We start from the raw sequence: 14216 nt of genomic DNA, 5'->3' as shown, positions 1-14216 counted from the left end.
ATTCAGATAATGGTGGAGAATATACAGACAAAGATTTCACAGATTTGTGCGCAAAGGAGGGCATTAAAAGAGAGTGGATAACTATATAATCCGGAGCAGAATGGAGTGGGAGAACAAAAGAACCAAACTATTGCTGGGGAAGCCAAAGCCATGTTGTGTGATCAGGTTCTACCTAAGTATCTATGGGCATAAGCTTGCAACACGACAGTATATATCCAGAATAGAACTCCTCATAGAGCATTAGAGAAGAGAACGCCCAAAGGAGTGTTCACAGCAAAGAAGTCGGATGTCAGTCATCTCAGGATATTTGGAAGCATGGCTTATTGCCACATTCCAGATGAGAAGCAGAACAAACTGGATCAGACTACAGAGAAGGGGTATGTCGTAGTATACAACGAGACCTCAAAGGCATATAGAATCTACATTCCTGGTAACAAGAAGATTGTAGTAAGACGAGATGCAAAGTTCATGGAAGATAGAGCTTTTAGGAAATCTTGTGAAATGCTTGCAGAAGATCAGTCAGCAGATGTTCCATTAGTCCAAGAGCAGCAAGGGCGGCAAGAAGGACAGGTAGGAGAGCATACACCTGGGTTGAGTATAGTGACTAGCACCAATATCTCCTCAGAGGAAGGAAATGTAGATGCTTCTCAATGGACAAACGACAGGATCAGGAGGAAGAGTTGGTTGAGCCTTCCACCACCAATGGTAGAACAAGCAGAGAAGTGCGACAGACACTAAGGGACACAGAGGAGTTTGTTGGAGTTCCTAGAGACGAGAAGAGGTAGCGTAGACAACAAGATAGATACCAAGCATTGGTAACTCAGGTTGAAGAACCCTCTAGCTTTCAAGAAGTTGTTCAACACCAAGTATGGGTGGATGCCATGGTGGAAGAGTACAACTCCATCATGATGAATGATCTCTGGGAAGCAGTACCTAGACCAAAAAACAGATCAGTTGTAGGATCACAATGGATCTACAAGATCAAGTATGCTACAGACGAAAACATAGAGAAGTATAAGGCAAGGTTTGTAGCAAAGGGGTATGCTCAGAAAAAGGGAATAGACTATGAAGAAACCTTTGCCCTAGTTGCTCGATACACCTCTATTAGATCTGTTATATCCCTAGCTATGCAAATGGGATGGGAGATTCACCAGATGGATGTCAAGACAACATTCATGAACGGAGTGATAGAAGAAGAGGTGTATATAGAACAACCTGAAGGCTTCAAAACTCATGAGAAGAATTCTCATGTTTGTAGGTTAAAGAAAGCCCTGTACGGGTTCAAGCAAGCACCTAGAGCATGGTATGGTCGAATTGATAGTTACTTGTAGCAGTTGGGATTTGTCAAGAGTGATGCTGATCCCAATGTCTACTATTTATGGGTAGAGAATGAGCCACTTATTCTGGTATTATATGTAGATGACCTGTTCCTAACTGGGTCATCTAGGATCATCCAGGACTACAAGAAGAATCTTGACGCTGAATTCGATATGAAGGACTTGGTATTGATGCATTATTTTCTGGGGTTGGAAGTTTGGCAGAAGAATGGGGAGATCTTCCTTGGACAAGGAAGGTATGCTACAAATATTCTAAAGAGATTCAAAATGCAGGATTGTCAACCCATGGCTACTCCCATGATCACCAACTGGAAGAAAATAGATGCATCAGAGGACAAAGAAGTAGATCCCACCTTCTACAGACAACTCATTGGGTCGCTTATGTATTTGGTCAACACTAGGCCAGACATTTTTTCGCTGTCAACACTCTTAGTTAGTTCATGGTGGAACCAAAAAGGGTGCATTGGGCAGTAGCAAGACGCATACTTAGGTATGTACGTGGAACAGTTGGATATGGGTTGAAGTACTCTAGAGGGGCGGATATCAGCTTGAATGGGTTCACCAATGTAGATTGGGCAGGTAATTCAATAGACCGAGAAAGTACCTCGGGGTACTGCTTCAGTGTTGGATCGGGGATGATATATTGGTGCAACAGGAAGCAAAAATCGGTAGCATTAAGTTAAGCAGAAGTAGAATATATGGCAGCCAACATAACTAAGTGCGAAGCCATATGGCTTAGAAAATTGCATGTGATCCTATTCAGTAAAAGGATGGAAGAGACCAAGGTTTACTGTGATATCAGAGTTGCATCAAACTCTTTGAGAATCCAGTGTTTCATGATCGGTGGAAACATATAGATATCCATTTTCACTTTATCAGAGACTGTGTCCAGTATGGAGTAGTACATCTACAGTATATTCCCATAAGAGAGCAGGTGGCCGATATACTCACAAAGGCTCCCGGAAGAGCTAAGTTTACTCAGTTCAGAGAGAAGTTGGCTATGGTTGAAAATTCATTTCAGTAGCAGCAACAGTTTGCAGTGCAAGGACGGTTGGCAGTGGTAGTGCCAACAACAACATAGATGCAAAAATTCAGAGGAAGTTGTAGTCCAAATGTAGCATTGGCAATGGCAGTGTTAAAGGCAGCAGTACAATTGCAGTAGCAACGTAGTAGTTGGTGGACAACATATTAGACATCACCAGCACAGAGGACGATTCGTCGCTAAGAGGGAGTGTTGATTTGGGGTAGCATTGGATGTGCTCTAGGGCTCAAATTTTGCAGGGAGGCTTGGGCACATGTATTTCAAAGAACCTAGAAAGCATTTTGGGAAATTCCATCTAAAAGTGATTTTATTAAAATAATTAATATCTTTAATAGAGTTCTTAAGTCTAAACTTAGGAAAATTAAAATATTAATGAGTATTAATCTAATTATGGGTGAAACTTCTAGAAAAAGACACATATGAAGCCAAAACGATTTGAGCCTTTGATTAAGATTTAATATAGGCCGTTGGCTATCCAACATGAAGATATAAGAAGGGGCTTGAGGGTCATTTGGAAAACACACCAGGCAGATACTTAGTTGCCGAAGTAAAGTCGATTTTCTCACTGGTCGAAGTTCGGCAAGAGAAAATCGATTTAGAGGGAGAGTTGTAGGTGGAGGAGAGACCAAGAGGGTTCAAGATCATTCAGGGAGACAGGGACAAAGTCACAGAATAGTAGAAGGGATAGTGCTGGGAAGATTGATGCTGGGAGAGGCAGCGCTGGTTTGAGTGATGCAGGCATTGCATAGGTCAGTCCAAAGGCCAGAGAAAGTGACGTTGGGCAAGCCAGAGAGACGCAGAGGGTGGAGGAACTTCTCTCTCGGGTCAGATACTTGTTCAGGAACGTCTGTAAATTTTTCTCAGAAATCCTTGTTCTATACTGCTGGGTGTAATTTGTACATGATGATTTTTGCTGAAGAATAATAAAACCCTCATCTACTACACCGGTTTTCCCGCATTGGGTTTTTCCAGGGACAATTGTCCAAAAATAACTGTGTCATTGTGATTGTATGTGTGCCAGCATTTTACTTACATTTACTTTCTGCAACGTTTTAATTGTGAAGGCTCTATTAGAATATGTTTCGATATTTGCCGTAAGAATACAGTAGATAACTTATTTTTGAGGTAATAAGTAGAAGAAATAATGTTAATCATTGCAGTAGGATTTATATTTGGAAATTTTCACAAGAATAAGGTTCCTCAGAAGGCGTTGGGGAATATGACACCGATGAGGTGTTCACAAGAACCAAAGTTCGAACACTTCAAGATCTTTGGTAGCATAGCTTATTGTCATGTACCAGATGATAAATGCACCAAGTTAGATTCGTCTACAGAGAAGGGATATTTTGTTGGATACAACAAGACATCCAAGACCTATAGGATATACATTCCCAGTAGCAAAAGGATTATCGTGAGATGGGACGTGAAGTAGAAAGCCTTCAAGAGATCTCGCGAGTTGCCAACAGTTGATCAGAGTGAAATGGCAAAAGCTCCAAGGGATGAACAAGGATCTTAGTGTTAGGTTTTGTCAATGTTGCGAACATCTCTAGAAATTTTACCGATGTTTGCTGATTTTTACCGATATTTTCTCGATTTTTACGATTTTTTGGTTCTCCTGACCCTTGCTGATTTTATCCCAATGTCGATGTTCACAACATTGGTATTTGTAACATCAGATGGTGTTCTGGTCTCAAAAATTTGTGGGGAGGCTAAACCATAGAAGTTCGTCAATATCGTAAACCGTTTCTGGAAATTCCACCTAGAGATGACTCAATTAAATTAATTGACCACTATTAAAAATTTCCTAAGCCTAACTTAGGAAAAGTGGTTAATTAATAGTAATTAATTAAGAAAGGCGAGAATTCTTGAGAAACTCACACGGATCGACTTGTAGATGATCTCAGCCATCAATTAAGTTTTAATTTTGTTCATTGGAGTCCCAACTGGAGATTATAAGAAGAGGTCGATGGGTAGATCGAGAAGATACTAGTACAAATACTTAGTGATCTGGGAAGTTCGATTTTCTAGTACATGTGATTCAGCAGGAGAAATCATGCTAGTAGATCGAGTAGTAGGTGGCAGAGGGGTAGCATAACAGTATTCTGAAGGAGTTTCTAGTTTTGGAGAGTCAGAAATAGGAGGCCGAAATTATTCTTTGGGAAGCAGTGTAGGGACTGCGCATTTGCTTCAGTAGAGTAGTTCGATTTAGCTGAGGAGAAGCTCGTTTTTAGTTTCAGAGGCTAGGAAGATTTTCCAGAGTGCTAGAGAGACAACTTCCCAGTCAGCAGTAGGCAGGACGACTTGATTTGCAGGAGTTTCGAGTTGAGAGTGAGAGGGTCTGTGCTAAGATGATGCAGGGCTTGTGCAAAGCAAGGTGCCTGACTTGCTTTTCAGAGGCAGTCAAGAGTAAGGATTGCTTGGAGAGAGGGTAAAACACATCAATATATTTTTGCCAGTATTTCTCTTGGAGAGAATTGCTAGTTTGGTGACATTTTATTGTACTCATAAATTTTGTTGCTGCATAATAATAAAAATCCTCACTGCTGCACTAGTTTTCCCACGTTGGGTTTTTCCAGGGAGTTTTGTCCAAAAATAACGATGTCACAATTTTTGTGTGTCTGCTAGCATTTCTCAGTTCTAGTATTTTTATTTCTGCAATGTTTATTTTGTGAAGAAATTGCAGTGTGATTAGTTCTATATTAATTAGAACATTAATAAACTTAATAATCAGTTAGGAGACTTAACTCTAGTTGCTGCATTTCAAGGAATTTCCACACTTAGTCTCAAGGCACTAGTATGAGTACAATGACTAGTATAGTCGCAAGTATAGTTGCAGAGGAGAGTTCACATCAGGTGAAGTAGCAAGAGGCAGAGGAGCATGAAGCTCTACCCACCACCAGTGTGAGAAGAAGCAGAGAGGTGCTTCAGACATTGAGAGATGCATAGGAGTTTGTGGGAGCTCCTAGATCAAGCACCAGGGACATGAGATTGTCAGAGAGGTATTCAGGGAACAAGGCATTAATGAGTGAGTTCATTGACAACAAGCCTTCTAGTTATGAGAAGGTTGCACAACATCAAGAGTGGTAGGATGCGATGGTGGAGTACAATTCTGTCATGTTGAATGATGTGTGGGAGGTTGTACCTAGACCGTTGGATAGGGATCTGGTTGGTTCCCATTGGATCTACAAGATCAAACATGTTGCAGATGGAAATGTGGAGAAGTATAAGGCTAGGTTCGTGGCCAAGCGATTTGCTCAGAAGAAAGGCATATACTATGAGGATACCTTCACTCCTGTGGCCAGATACTCTTCCCTCAGATTCGTGATCTCTCTAGCAGCACAGATGGGATGGCATATTCACCGAATGGATGTTAAGACAACTTTTTTGAATGAAGAGATAGAAGAGGAGGTGTACATCAAATAGCCAGAGGGATTTGAGATGCATGGGAGGGATACTCATGTATGCAGGCTACAAAGGGCACTACATAGACTCAAACAATCTCCCAGAGCATGGTATGGTCTGATCAAAAGTTACTTGCAGCAGATGGGCTTTGTGAACACTGAGGCAAACTCGAACCTCTACAATTTGATGGTAGGAGGTGAGCCTCTCATTCTCGTCTTGGATGTGGATGATCTATTTATGACAGTCACCAGGGGTCATAGAGGATTGCAAGAAGGACTCGGCAGCAGCGTTTGAGATGAAGGATTTGGAATTGATGAATTATTTTCTAGGTCTAAACATATGGGAGACAGATGGGGAGATCTTCCTTGGTCAATGGAGATATGCTATGGATATTCTGAAGAAATTCAGAATGTTGGATTGTAGGCCCATGTCTACTCCTATGGTTACCAACTGGAGGAAGATAGATATGTCAGAGGAGGCAGTAGTGGACCCCACCTTGTATAGTCATCTTATTGGCTCTCTGATGTATTTGGTCAACATATGGCCAAACATTTGTTTCGCGGTCAACACTCTCATTCATCTCATGGTTGAAACTAAGAGGGTACATTGGACAACAACGAAACGTGTGCTACGATATCTATGAGGCACAATCGATAATGGTTTGAGGTTTAGTCAAGGTGATGGTGTTAGGTTGATGGGGTACACAGATGCAAACTAGGCAAGTAGTGTAGTGGATTGGAAAAGCACCTCACAGTATTGCTTCAGTATTGGATTAGAGGTTGTCTCTTGGAACAATAGGAAGAAAAATTCCATGGCATTGAGTTCTACAGAGGCTAAATACATGGCAACGAGTATTGCTACATGTGAGGCCATATAGCTTTGAAAGCCGCTAGTGGCACTATTTGGTCAGAGACTGGAGTCGACCAGTATCTACTGTGATAATTAGAGTTTCATCAAGCTCTTTGAGAATCCAGTGTTTCATGATAGGTCAGAACACATCGACATCAGATACCACTTCATCAGGGATCGTTTATAGTGTGGATCAGTTCGGCTCCAGTATGTTTCCACAGATTAGTAGGTTGCAGATATTCTGACGAAAGCCTTGGGCAAGGCAAAGTTTTTCTTTTTAGAGATAAGTTGGGAGTAGTGGAGAACATCTTCCTGTTAGTTTTTATAGCATTGGACAGGTTCTCTAGTCTCAACTTTGGTTGGAGAGGCTAAGAAACACAAGATCTCCAAAACCCAAAAAAGGTTTCAGGAGAAAATAGCTCAATTAAATTAATTGATCGATAATTAAAAATTGTTTGTCTAACTTAGGAAAATTGATTAATTAAAGGGAACTAATTGAGAAAAAGTGAGAATGCTCTAGATGTAAAAATTCAGAAACCCGAATCCTATTGTAGCAATTGGAAATAATTCTCCTAATTGTTAAATTAAGTTTTAACAATTTATTTACTGTTTGCTATAGCAAATACTGAATCAATCACACCACAATCTACACAAATAAACTGCGGAAGAAATAAATGTTGGAAGAAATACTAGCACACACACATAAAATGACATTTATTTTTGGACCAATGTCCCCTGAAAAACCCAACTTGGGAAAAACGGTGTAGCAGCTAAAGATTTTATTATTATGCAACAATGAAATAATCTGAGTACAAATGTATGGCGAAACTGACAATCCTACAGAGAAAAGCTGGCAAGAAAAATCTAGTGAGGAATTTCCTCACTCCATAGGCAAATCTGGGCTCTGACCTGAACTCAAGTTGAACCATCCAAACTGGCTCTGCACAGCTACTACGTCACCCTAGCGCAGTCATTTCTGCACTCAACTTGAACTAGCTTCTCCTCAAGTCGTCTGGTCTGCTACTGTCTGGCAAAAAGTCTCTCCTAGACTTCGGAACCTCTACCTAGCTTCTGGCACTGAAACTCAGCTTTCCCCAACAGTTTCGAAATTGCCTCTAGAGGCTACTACACTACTTTGCGTCAGTCTCACTGTGGCTCACTTGCCTCTCTGCAAATGCACTCACTGGAACTGGAATCCTTCCTCCGGCTTCACTATCCATGCCCCTCTCTCACTGCTTCGATCTCACTGGCTCTCTCTCCGGCAACCGACTGCTGCTACTCAAGAAATCGAACTGCTCAAGTGATTTCTTCAATCCCCATCGACTTCTTATAATTCTCTGTTGAGACTTCAATGACCAAGATTAGATCTTAATCGGTGCTAGGATTAACTTGAATTCGATCCGTGTGAGTTTCTAGAACATTCACACCTTAACTTAATTAATTATGATTAATTAGTCATATTCCCTAAGTTTAGACTTAGGAAATATTTAAAAACTTATTAGTAATCTAATTAAGTAATTTCTAGGTAGAATTTCTAGAAACAATTTTTGGGTTTTGGAGATCTCATGCATTCTAGCCTCTCCACAAAATTTCAAGGCTAGAACACATCCGATGCTACAAAAACTAACACTCCCTCTTAGCGAGGAATGTGTTCTAGTGTTGCTGCCTCCTATAGCAACACCCTATTTCTGCATCATCTCCTGTCATGCTGCTGATGTCTGGTTTCCGCTGCCTACCAACTATTGCACAACTCTGATATGTGCTACATATGTGCTGCTGCTGACCCTGTTGAACTGCTGACAACACTAAATCTGCACCACAACTCCCTCTCCATCTGTTGCTGTTGCAATTGCAACATCTTCTACTGAAAAGCATCCTAAATACTAAATCAACTGTGATCAATATGATGCATTTGTCACCCGAGTCTCTGACTATTGCTAGTATCTGCACTGTCACTGAAGAATCTGCACTGCTGCTGACTCTGCACTGTGCCAACTATACTTCTGCCAACTTTGCATTGCGCTCCCTAGCATCTGACTGATAATAGTCTCTGCATTTGTCACTCTGGCATCTGACTGCATCTACTGCCACTGATCCCTTCTGCCACTAAATACTGCAGGCTCCTGTAGCAAGGTACTGATTCAAGAGGTGGACCTCCTCAAGAATCCTGCCCATCTGTAGCACTCTGGGGCTACAACACCAAATCACCCCACTTCACTCCTGGGGGTATATTAGTAAACATGGTGAAGTCTTCCTCCAACCTGGAGGACAACCTATCAATCTCTGCTGATGTTGCCTGTTGGTCCTACTTCTCCTCCTTGTCCTTCTTCCTGAGAGGACACTGGGTACTATAGTGACCAAGCTCACCACATCTGAAGCACTTGACCTTTGACAGGTCCTTTCACTGCTCCCCCTGTCCCTGATTGGGACCCTTCAATGTGAGGGCCACATTCTCCTCCTCGTTCACCTGCTTCGATCTGTTGCTACTACCATTGATGGAGCTCTTGACTATGTCTCGTCTCAACTCCATCTGCTACAAATCGGCCCACATCATGTTCCACCTTTGCAAGGTGTATTTGCCCAAGATACTTTAGACAAATACCTGCCACTCCTTAGAGACATTGTTGAGTGCCAATCGTACTAGCTTTGTGGGTTGAAGCATTGCCCCAACACCTGCAAACTGGTCCTGAATCTCCTGAATCTTGGTGAGGAAAGGGTCTATGCATTCCCCTTTCTCCATCCTAGTGCATCTCAGCTTCTCCTCTAAGTACATCTTTCGTTTCTCGAAAGTGCCTTGGTATAGCGTGGAAAGTGTATCCCACATCTCTTTGGACGTTCCGTTGGCCACTATGTGTGATACAAGGTGATCCCAAAGACCGTCAAGGATCAACCTCTTTGCCTGTGCCATCTCCTTTTTGTACTCCTTCAGCTAATCTGCATCTGTGGGGATAGCTACCACTACATCTATGAAAGGCTTCAGGCCATATTCATCCAAAAGGAAGGACATCCTTGCCTTCCAAATGACATAGTTGGAAGCGCCATCCAACCTGTCCTAATCTTGAAGTCAGGAAGTGGCCATCTCAAACAATGTCGAAAATCTCCTCTTCCCTTCTACTCAACGGCTACGAGGCTATTCGCACTCCCCAGTGGAGTGAGAATCTCTACTCACAACAACTGCTGATCTACAAGGGAAATTGAACTTCTTGAGACTAGAAGTTCCCTGAGGAAAATTTTCCCTCAATGTGTGCTCTTCTTCCACCCGACACTAGTTTTGCTCCAACAAATTGTTGCAAAACTACTGCGTCCAGCTATAGATCTTCTCTACGAAAAATATTGTGTTGCTCCCCCTGCCTCTGGAATCCCTAGATCTAGAGAGATTGAATTTTCTGTCCCTCTCTCAGAAAAATCGATTCTCCTCAAGGAATTTGACCTTTTGGCCAAGGTGACTACGCTGCTTCTAGGATTTCGACCTGTTGCCCCTCAATGAATAGCGAAACGCCCTCTTCCTTCACTATTGATCTCTCCAGCTGATCATCTGCGCTCTGATACCATGTCAAAATTCGGAAGCCCAAATCCTATTACAACAACTGGAGATAATTATCATAATTGTTAAATTAATTTTTAACAATTTGTTTACTGTTTGCTACATCAAATACTGAATCAATCACACTGCAACCTACAAAAATAAACTGCGGAAGAAATAAACGTTGGAAGAAATACTACCACACACATGAAATGACAGTTATTTTTGGACCAATGTCCTTGGAAAAACCCAACTTGGGAAACCCGGTGTAGTAGCTGAGTGTTTTATTATTATGCAACAATGAAATAATCTGAGTGCAACTGGATCTCGAAACTGAAAATCCTACAAAGAAATACTAGCAAGAAAAATCTAGTGAGAAATTTCCTCACTCCACAGGGAAATCTGGGCTCTGACCTCAGCTCAAGTTGAGCCGTCCAAACCGGCTCTGCACAGCTACTGCGTCACCCTAGCATAGTCACTTCTGCACTCAGCTCAAACCAACTTCTCCTCAAGCCATTTGGTTTGCTTCTATCTGGGAAAAAGTCTCTCTTGGCCTCCGAAACCTCTGCATAGCTTATGGCAGTGAAACTCGGCTTTCCCCAACAGTTTTGAAATTGCCTCTAGAGGCTACTGTGCTGCTATGTGTTAGCCTCACTGTGGCTCACTTGCCTCTCTCCAAATGCACTCACTGGAACTGGAATCCTTTCTCTGGCTTCACTGTCCCTGCCCCCCTCACTGCTTTGATCTCATAGGCTCTCTCTCCTGCAACTGACTGCTGCTACTCAGGAAATCGATCTGCTCAAGTGATTTCTCCAAACCCCATCAAATTTTTCTTATAATCCTCTATTGAGATTTCAATGGCCAAGATTAGATCTTAATCGATGGCTAGGATTAACTTGAAGTCGATTTGTGTTAGTTTCGAGAAAATTCACACCTTAACTTAATTAATTTTGATTAATTAGTCTTATTCCCTAAGTTTAGACTTAGGAAATATTTAAAAACTGACTAATAATATAATTAAGTCATTTCTAAGCGGAATTTCTAGAAACGATTTCTGGGTTTTGGAGATCTCATGCATTCTATCCTCTCCACAAAATTTCAAGGCTAGAACTCATCCGATGCTATGATATGCTGTGAAATTTCCATGATATGATTTTTCATTTCTTTAGTTGCAACAACCTCCAGGGCAAAGTTTTCTAGCCATACTCAAGGTATGTGAACATATGAGTGCCAAATCTGAAAGAACCAATGACAAGTTGAACCTGAAGAATAGAGGTGAGATATGGATTTTGTAATGTGACATTGAAAGTGTTAAGTACGGTATAAGGAAGAATGGAACATGCTATCTCAATCATGATTTTCCCAGTGGTGCCCCTCCTAAATGTTAATGCCTCAAAAGAAGTGCCACTAGACTAGGGCCAAAGATTAACCCCTTGCAAGGTGAGAGAACAAAATTGCGGTCAAGATCTATCAATCTTCCATATCACCCCATCATTCATACTAAATGCCCAAAACAAACAAGTATAAGCACCCGATTGCAAAATGATCAAAGTACCTTTTGAATAGCAGCCCACCTTCATCCAATTACAATTGCCAGATGGTGAGAGGCACATGGCTGATGCAAATGATGGAGGCATATGGCATATCATCATCAAATGGTGGCTAGCAGGGGGTGTTGGGTGGCTATATATCCAACTGGCTGTCAAATGTAGGAGAAAAGTTTCCTCCTATAGGGTTACCCATTTTAGTGGGTAACATGCCCCTCCTAGATAGTGAAAGAAAGGCCTTAAGGAAGGTCACATCAAACTAAGGTAAAGTGATAACCACCAAGGTAAAGCATGGGAACAAGTGTACAATCAAAAGTTGTCTATCATCCAATTCACCTTGTGGTCCATAATCGAATGCCCTTAAACATTAAATGAAAACACTTGAATATAAAAATGGTTAATGTACTTCACAATAGATGACCCACCTTTATGGGATGAGCAAGCTAGATGAAAGAAAGCACTCAGACATGAGATCCATCCGAAGCTAGCTATCTGTGGATCATGATAGGGCTGTTGGATAGCAAGTTGAAACAACAGGGGAAATTTTTTCTCCTAGGGGTTACCCACATAGATATTTATCGGTCTCTATATGCATGACTGTGTGTATTTGTATGTATTTTTGTAACATGCCAATTCACTTTGTTAGCCAACTAAAAATAATAGTAAAATAAAAACAAAAGAACATTTGACTAATGATTTGATATGAAATAAATGAATAATGTTAATTATTTTTAAAGTGTTATAATTAAAAATGTCATTTTCCTTGCTATTTGCCACATGTATTAGTTTTTCTGTTACTAAAAATTGATTATGTATTTCTATTTTTGCTTTATTCTAAAACGTAAAGCAAAAGACAATATTTCTTTTGTTTAATTTTTTGCAATTTTTTAAACATATTGTTTGAACAGAATTGCCTAATCTTTCATCAATCATTTTGATTTGCAGGATCAGGGTTGTTCTCTGTAATGGGTATCACGTTTGCAGTTTTACCTGTTGGTAATAATCTTATCATAAAATTCTATTTACTTCTCAGTTTATTATGACATTTAATGATGCATTTCCCAGTTTGAACGTTTGTTTACATCTAATGGCAAGACTGTATCACATGTATATTTTATTTCTCACATTTTGTTAAGTAGAGTAGATAAATTTTAAATAAGTTGTTTCTGCACTGATCTTGTTTTCCAACCACTCAAAAATCTTCAAATTCATTCTTTAATTTTCTGTTTTATAATTCTGGAAATTACATTGAAAATAATAAAATCCATAATTCATTTAAGTCTAAGAAAATAATCTTGTATGCATCATCTTTATTAGACTTACTCCTTTTACTTAGATCTAAAATATCTTATCAAATTTCTGCATATAAAATCAGATCTGACCCAAGTTTCAGTAACCATTTTATTCCTAACGTTTAGCTAAACTTAGTTTTATTTAGAGATTCCCCCCTTGTGTTGGGGAATAGCCAACCTAAAGAGTGGGAGTGGGTTGTTGTGTTGACATTGGATAATCCCTCCAACTTTCCTTTAGGTCTTCAACTCGTGAGTTGGGAATTTGAACACTTTGGGTGAGCGTTTAATCTCTTTGGTCTTGTGGAGTGGGTGAGCGAGTTAGTCCTAGTAAGTTTGGTTCTAACTACCTCTTTCTATAACTATGGTCCCATGACCTCATAATGATAAATTATAATAAAAAAATAATGTATCTCATATGTAAGCTACTTGCATGCCTATGTAGCAAATAATTTTCATGTGAACGAACACCTCTACATGTAGGTAAACTCTTGTGACATAACATACAATACACAAAATATCTGAAGTAAAATATATCATTCTTTCTTGCAATTTTTTCTGCATTCTACACAGCTTCAGAAATACAACATCCAACACTAACCGAAGTTCAATCTATGCAAGTCCATTCGTATATTTGTTTGGAGTATTGATTTATATTATTCTTGCTGCAGGGCAGATGGTTTATTCATATGATCTCTACTATATGCTATTTTATTTTTTTGTAAGAGTTCATGTAAAGCAATACTCTTTCCATTATATGGCACCACTTAATTTAGCACTATTTCCACTACCATATCTTTTTTTTGAAATCACTTGGGTTGCTTGCAGCGACGGAGGTAATCTCAATCCTAACCTCCTGTACATGTAATGGTGTAAGTTGTATTGTCAATGGATCATGCAATTCATGCCAACAACAACTTGAAGGGAATTGCTTATCTGGACAAGAAGCATATGGTCACATCCTTGGCACGGTTAGTATATTTTTTTGCATTAGGAAAATAATTATCCTTTATAGATTTTAATGTTTCAACGTTTCTTATAATATAATTTATATTTTGGTGATTCAATGTTGAACTCTCCGTTCGAAAGTAGATATGAGATGATACATTGAAAAAACACAATTCTTCTTTAAATACACTACAAGGTGGACATTCATCAGCTTTGTCAGTCAATCGTTTGAAGCCTTGCTTTACTGGACTCACAATGATGGGTACATTGATTTATTTA

General features: G+C 40.1%; 1 protein-coding gene across 3 annotated transcripts in view; it reads left to right on the top strand.

Annotated features, from left to right (window-relative positions):
- Positions 1 to 14216, top strand: part of LOC149242479 (uric acid-xanthine permease-like) — a 466625-nt gene that overhangs the window by 131079 nt on the left and 321330 nt on the right. For all 3 annotated transcript variants that reach the window (XM_089374250.1, XM_089374251.1, XM_089374249.1), the window contains exons 4-5: positions 12646 to 12696; positions 13818 to 13960. In XM_089374250.1, the coding sequence (XP_089230376.1) occupies positions 12646 to 12696; positions 13818 to 13960 (194 nt within the window). The remainder of the gene's footprint in view (positions 1 to 12645; positions 12697 to 13817; positions 13961 to 14216) is intronic.

This window comes from Pinus tabuliformis, chromosome 8 (assembly GCF_031772625.1).
Source record: "Pinus tabuliformis cultivar Carrire ecotype Pingquan chromosome 8, CPIR1, whole genome shotgun sequence".
Lineage (NCBI taxonomy): Eukaryota > Viridiplantae > Streptophyta > Pinopsida > Pinales > Pinaceae > Pinus > Pinus tabuliformis.
Note: the sequence above shows the minus strand (reverse complement) of the source record. Positions and strands in the feature narration are given on the sequence as shown.